Source organism: Haliotis rubra, unplaced genomic scaffold (assembly GCF_003918875.1).
Source record: "Haliotis rubra isolate DU_JTF1 unplaced genomic scaffold, ASM391887v1 Scf1004, whole genome shotgun sequence".
Taxonomy (NCBI): domain Eukaryota; kingdom Metazoa; phylum Mollusca; class Gastropoda; order Lepetellida; family Haliotidae; genus Haliotis; species Haliotis rubra.
The window spans coordinates 267,501-275,232 of record NW_025764898.1 but is presented as its reverse complement, the minus strand read 5'-3'; the positions used below and the strand labels follow the sequence as shown (position 1 = coordinate 275,232).

At 40.3% G+C, this 7,732-nt stretch overlaps 1 protein-coding gene across 1 annotated transcript in view; it reads left to right on the top strand.

Moving 5' to 3' along the window:
• Nucleotides 1-770: 770 nt before the first annotated feature.
• Nucleotides 771-7,732, top strand: part of LOC124267501 (putative ankyrin repeat protein RF_0381) — a 10,926-nt gene continuing 3,964 nt past the window's right edge. The window contains exon 1 of the mRNA XM_046702425.1: nt 771-855. Within this exon, the coding sequence (XP_046558381.1) occupies nt 771-855 (85 nt within the window). The remainder of the gene's footprint in view (nt 856-7,732) is intronic.

The following is a 7,732-nucleotide window of genomic DNA, read 5'->3' as shown; positions in this document are numbered from 1 at the left end:
ACTATTCCCTCCATTCAGCATGGATTGGTTTGTGTCAATATTTTTTAAGAGTATATTATGTATTGTTATATTTACGATGTTTAAGAGTTGTTAATATGGCGTTAGCTTCTTCTGTTAAATAGAGCTGTCGTCTGGTAATCTAGAAGACATTGTTATGGATCCAATGACAGTGTCACAAGCAACAGCGCCACCGTCCTTGGACTAGTTTTGTAAATAAAGATTTGTATGTATTATAAATATTTCTTAATTGATTGAATTAGTGTATGTACTGTAATTCATTTGTTTCCGACGCCAAGGAGTGAGTGAGTGAGTTTAGCTTTACACCGAACTCAGCAATATTCCAGCTATATGGCAGCGGACTGTAAATAATCCAGTCTGACCAGACAATCAAGTGATCAACAGTATGAGCATAGATCTACGCAATTGGGAACCAGTGGAGTAAGCTGACAGGAGATACGGCATACGACACACAAGACGAGGGGGAAGCCGAAGTAAGCAGACAGTAGATACGGCATACGACACACAAGACGAGGGGGAAACCGAAGTAAGCAGACCGGAGATACGGCATACGACACACAAGACGAGGGGGAAGCCGAAGTAAGCAGACCGGAGATACGGCATATGACACACAAGACGAGGGGGAAGCCGAAGTAAGCAGAACGGAGATACGGCATATGACACACAACAGAAAGTCGGCAGCAAATAAAACAGAAAATTCTGAACCCACTGACAGTTAAAATCTTGTGTACCCTGTCTACCCACCCGACAACATGGCTACCGACATCAAGCAGTTTGTTGCGGCCTCTTTCCGTAGCCAGTCTGAAGACATTACACGCCAGCTGAACGACCTGAAAAGTGACTTCACAGAAGTGAAAAAACAACACTCATGAAATTATGAAAACTGTAGAATTTAATTGTGCGCGAACAAAACGGCGATATAGCGAGTCAGTGACGAGGGATCGAGTCTTCGTGACGGAGTCGAAAAGAGATTCATGACTCAGGAGCTGTGCAGTAGGAAGCTAAACCTGCTTATCTACGGGGACCGACAACTGAAGACCCAGAAGAGCCTGTCAGAGACATATTCCACGCCATAGGAAATAACGACGCTCGCGACATGTTCCCCGGCTGGGTGCGGATCCAATATGGCCGTCTTCCGGACCGGCCCAGTTATGGTCAAGTTTGTAAGGATGACAGACAGACAGGAGGTCTACAACGCGAGTTTCAAACAAGGCGGAGTATATTATTTTGTTATTTTATTTTATTTTATTTGCAAGGTACGTATGGTGTGTGAATGGTGTGAATGTGATTCCATTGCATCAGTAAGTGATTCCATTGCATCATGTAAGTTATGGATAGCAATTTCTCGTGTGGTTCCTTCAACTGTCGAGGTCTTTGTAATCTAGCTAAGAGAAGAGATGTCTTCATCTTTTTGCGTTCCGAAAAGTTTCCCCTTTACCTTATCCAAGAAACACATTTTACTTTTCAACAGGAAAAATATATTGAGAAAAAGGCCACAGCTCTTGACTGGCTTCAATGACAATTATTCGTAATTGTCATTGAAGCCAGTCAAGAGCTGTGGCCTTTTTCTTTAATAAAAAACTGACCATACGATCCATGAAGTTCATAAACATGAATCCGGTAACTTTCTTCTGATTGATATTACTCTCAATGGCGCGCCGAGTAATATCTATGGTTCGAATTCTCATTCACCAGATTTGTACAAAATGATTTTAACAAAATTAGTTTCCATTTGAATATTGAAAATACAGCAAAGCGAAAGTCCACTGAAGTTCAATAACTCGTTGTTGTAGGACAAGGAATACGTTGAGGAAATTAAAAATATTATACATTCACTAAAAAAGGGATTATGCTGCCCGAATCTATAACTTTGAAAACCTTCAACATGTTCCAAATCTTTACCCTTGACCTTGAACTTTCAATCAATGACCACCATCTCATGCTTCATTCAAAAAGAAATAGTTAAACAAAAAGAAGAAAAACTTAAAATAGATATTACAACAACACTGGAGAAACTGTTGTAGAATAATAACAAATTAAAAAAACAAGACCTGCAACTGCTACGACGAAGAAAATTAGATGTAATTTTGGCAAGATCTAAAGCCAAATGGATTGATTAATGGGAATGCATCAGTAAATATATTATTGAAGGGTCACCTATATTACATGCATCTGCAAAGAAATTAAAACAAATATGAGAGACATAGTAATTTGTAATGGTTGTATGGAGTTTCATTTCAGCAGTGATAACAAAAGAAATTGCATAAATACAAAAGGGCGCTTGCGACTAGCACAGGTAACGTTTCAGGGTACCCTTCAAAAGCAAGTTCACACACAGAAGTCAACACTCCTGGTGGCGAAGAAGGCCAGGCCGACAGACAAACATCTATTTCAGTATGAGGCCACTGGCCAAACATACTTTTATACACATGAAATAGATATACAACATGCTTTAAGTCAGATTTTGTTTTAATAAAGCGTGTAACTTTAAAAAAAAAATAACACAAATTCTGCAAAGTAGTTTTTCCAGTGGATTGTAGAAGAGCTTTTAGTATTTTCATCGTTGGATTTTGTAAATGAAATGGTTTTAGATGTGTCGTCCTTAGATCACTGTATATGATGGGCACTTTTTTTGCACATGGAGCTCGTCTTCGATGACATGAATGTTATTATTCTTGCATCTCAGAATGAAGTGTGAACGGTTTTTGTGATTTTACTGAATGACGTTCCCCACACCTCAGCACCATAACACAATATTGGAACCACCATACTCCCATACAGCTTAAACATATCACTGTAGGCAGAATCACCGAACCTCCTTTGATATTGGTATATAGCCAACATAGCCTTTCGTGCTTGTGCAGCAAGGCTAGGTTGAGCCTTACTCCAAGACAGCTCCGGCGAAAACACAATTCCTAGATATCTGTACTGGTTCACTGTTTCAATTTGTTCGCCTTTAAATTGCCATTTCTCGTAATTTCGAAGAGGTCCACCATTTCTAAAAACTGTTAATTTTCATCCCAGTTTTGTCCCAGAATTCTTCTATAACAGTAATCTTTCTTTGTAATTGTGCAGTCGGCAACAGATGACACATCGTCGGCATAGAGCAGAGCATATATATCTGGTATTTCTGTTGTAATGAAAATAACCCTTCCCCCGTCCTGTTCATCATAGACATTAGTTCGTTTATGACGATTATAAAGAGTTTGGGGCTCAGCACACATCCCTGCCTGGTACCCATGTTGCAGCTGAAGTACTTAGACAGAGCACTTCCAGTTCGTACACACGCACTGAGATTCCTGTACATTGATATCAGACCGCCTCCGTGATGTAGTGGTAAGAGTGTCCGCCCGGAGAGCGGAAGGTCGTGGGTTCGATCCCCGACTGCGCCATACCAAAAGACGTTAAAATATGGTACTTGTTGGTCCCTGCCTTGCGCTCGGCATTAATGGGTACAACAAGGACTGGTCGGCTCGGAGTCAGTATAATGTGTCTGAGTGGGGTATTCATGCTTCACTGCGGCATGGTATCTCAGCGAGCTAGCACTATAGAACCAGCTTCAGTCTGGGCTAGTACAAGCAGCCGCACATACACATACACACGCATGCACGTCGTCATATGAGCGAAATATTCTCAAGCACGACGTTAAACCCAATTTCACCTCACTTCACCTCACATTGATATCAAAATGCTCAAGAGATTCCCTTGAAGTCCAACACTTCTCAACGTATCCAGTAGAATATCATGATTGATACAATCAAACGCTTTACTAAAGTCTATAAAATCGCCCGTTTCTTTTAGAAAGGTATTTTGTGCCATTGCATGAAGCGTAAAGACTTGATCTACGTCGAGTAGCAGGGTGTGAACCCAGCCTAGGCTTCATCAATAACCTATTTTTCGTCACACCAGATTAGGAGTCTTGTATTTATTACTGATGTGAAAACTTTACAAACAGTGTTTATTAAAAAAATGCCTCTGTTGTTCCCAGGATCGTCTTTGCTACCGGATTTGAACAGTGGACATATGATGCTCTTTCCCCATTGAGCCGGAAGATTTTGTTAAAAAGTTTAGTTAAAATACCAATTACATAATATTCAGTAGATTTGAGAAATTCGCTTGCAATTCCATCTTCCCCTGGAGATTTATTGACTTTCAGATCTCTCAAACATTTCCTTATTTCCTCACTTGAGAATGGCTTGTTTATATCAAGGTCATTAATATAGTCCAGTTCGCTAGGAATGTCATAATTGGGATTGATATCTTGATGTAACTGTTTCATAAAATGTCCATACCACTGTTGAGAAGATATTTTTCCGGAGATGTAGGATGTACGGTCGAGCGTTATCATCCTGGAGGGAGACCTCTGCAGTGACGCATGGTCCTCATGAATGGTACCACAATTGGGGCCACTATCTCATCTCTGTAGCGCAGTGCAGTGAGATGTCCCACAATAACGTGTAATAGTGACTTTGCTGTAGCCCGACATCGTCTGTAGATTCTCCTACGACCATCATGAAATGAAACATTAATATAAACCAACTTTCCTCAGTAAACAACACTGACGACCATTGACATTGATCCCAGCGCTGAAGACATGTGCACCATAGTAAATGTGCTTGGCAGTGACGTGCTGTCAGTGGTGGGCGAACAGCTGGACGTCGGGAACGGAGGCCAGCTGAATGGAACCTGCTTCTTACTGTAGTCTGACCAATGCGGACGTTGGCGGCGTTAAATAGTTCATCTCCAAACTTGCATGACGTCAGAAATCGGTTGCGTAGGGCAATGTTGACGAGATAATGGTCCTGTCTCTCTGTGGTAACCCTAGGACACCCAGGTCTTTGGGTATAAGCAAGAGTTCCAGTCGCCTGATGCCGCTGCCAGAGTCTCCTAATCACACTCTGAGTGACGATACAATGTGCACCAATGTGCAACGGTGGCTTCCACCCGCCTGGTGCATGCCAATAGCTCGACCTCGATTTTCCACCGCATTCAATCAAGTGAATTTTTATTGTCAACGAGGCCTGAAAGCACGTTCAAAATCGTCAATTGTTGGAATAATTACCACTGCTTGCTTACTTGTTTTCGTTATTTTCTGAGCTTTAAATGTTGTTCCCTGTTTTAATGCCATAATCGTTAACCATGATTGTAACCTGTAACATCTAAAGTTTGTCTTAATGTCAACTCTAAACATGATTAAAGCAGCTTTAATTTCTAACAGTCATGGGTGACCCTTCAATAATTGCATTGAGCATACTTCTGTAATCTAGAGACAAGAAATTATAGAAGTAAAAATATTAAGGAAATAGAAACAACTAATGGTAAAGTATTGAATGCTTGTGATGAAATCATAACTGAGGCTACTAAAGTTTATGAATACTTGTATTCATCCAGAGAGCACCAGGTGAACAATGTAAACCTCGTGACTTTACTTAGTGACAAAGACACATGTAAGAGTGAGAATCCAAATAGCACTGAAGGCCCTATTACTATGGATGAACTTCTAAGGGCATTACAAAAATCTAAAAAAAATAAGAGTTCAGGTTCAGACTTACTTATGAATTCTTTATATATTTCTGGCTTGACTTCGGAGAACTTTCTGTGGAGATCTTTAAACTACAGTTTTGAAGTTGGCCAACTGTCTGTAACCCAGAAACAAGGAATAATAACATGCATCCCTAAAGGAGATAAACCAAAACCATATCTTAAACGCTGGTTCCATCTCTTGGGATAAGAATTAAACCATTCATTTCTGATGCTGGCAATGCGCAGGAAAATATGTCTCCTTTCCGTCTTATTTCTTCCCCTCCATGGCAATTAGTAAGGCCCCAAGTAGACCTTACATTGTCCGCCACATTACAAAAGTCAGAAACTAATGAATTACAATATATACAAGAATATAATCAATTAAAAAGTAACTATAATACATACAAATCAATATCTACAGATGGGTCAAAGGATGGTGGCACATTTTCTTTTCCTTTTTTTATTCCAGCAAAATCAGATTACATGGATACCAACCAAATGTGGGTGGATACATAGATTGAATATTGGTTATAGGTAGTACAGGCAATAGTTCGCAATAGAGACAATTTCAAATCTGGTATCAACACACTAACCCTTACTTGCAGGCTCAGATTGGGATTGGTGAAACTTCCCTATTAAAGGTAATAATTAATACTACCAAGTTAAGGCACAACATGTTAAAGTTATGGACACAGAAATCATGAAATGTAAATGAAATACCATGCTAAGATAAATTTACAAATTGTTAGTTACTGGGCACCCAGAGCATATAAACACCAAGCAAAGTATAGAAACGTTAATTATGAATAGCGAGAAGACGTGAGACCTATTTAAAAGCATCAGACAATGGAGCCCATTTTCTACCCCCTGTATTGCTCTTGCGGGCAATGAACTTTGTACTAGAATATATCTATTTGAAGATTTTTATCACAATATGAACTGAGAGTGTTGTCCTTTTAAGGCTACTTAAGAATGCATGTATTTTACATATCAAGGTTAAATGATTAGGTAACTTAAAAACCAGACGAGTTATCAGACGTCCGTTGTTATCCCCTGAGTACAAACGGCACGGCTGGCCTGGTGCCAATCTCGACGTCACTGGAATTTGAGGTCATGGGCAGGGCCCACTGGCCGTACGAAAGGTACCGCAGAAACACTCCACATGCACACACGAATGTCATAGAGCACGTGGAGATGCCTCTCACATGACGATAAACGTGACCTTTGAGTTATCAAACAGAACGTAAATTGGCAACGGTACATCACTAACATCCCAGAGAGAGTTGTTGTACCACATTTCGATGACCATCCTTTAAACAAAAGGCCATTCTTCATGGACGACAATGCTAGACCATAACGTGCACCTGCCGTTTGTGATTTCACGTGTAACACCTTCAATGGGGAGGAGGGTCGGGGATGTTATTGCAGATAGTGGAGGTTACATCAGATATACACTGTGCTCGGTTAAAACGTATGTGAGGTGCCTGTGGACTGTATGACATAACGTCATATTCTTGTTAACGCCACACCACCATAGTTACCAGCACTAAAAATTACCAAATCTTTTCATGTCTGAATTGCTTCTCCAAGTAAACTATGGTTATCGGTTCTTTTCAAGTACAGATTTTCCATTTAATTGTTTCGTGAGGATTAGTTGATCCTGGTAGTAAGTCAAACTGAGGCCTGGATATGTTTATTTGCTATAGGTAATGGTAACATATTAATACTGTGAAAAATATGGGATGTTGCGATACTTTGTTCCATGCGTACAGACCGACTTCTTCCCCGACAAGGCAGGGTAACACCAAGTACCATTATCTGCTTATTTTAGGATGACGGATAGGAATTGAACCAACATTCCGCTCTCCGGATAAACGTTCTCTCCACGCTGGCGGCCTTAAATTGTCATTCAATACGTCACTGTATTCACACTGCCTAACATGTACAGGAACTATTTCGTTTCCGAGTAGTGTTGTAAGGAGGCGAGCGGTAGCCATTGTACAACACAGTCATATCACTATAAGGGCCTTTGAGTTGTGGAGTGGTTCAAGTGGGTATTAATGTAATGTTGTCAGCCGTTCAGCAACCTCTGCTACTGACACTGCGATGCTTGTTGTGTTGTAAAGATTTATGTGATCTTCCAATCTCTTGTATATGGTAATGCACATGCCTTTAATACACTTGTAGATCT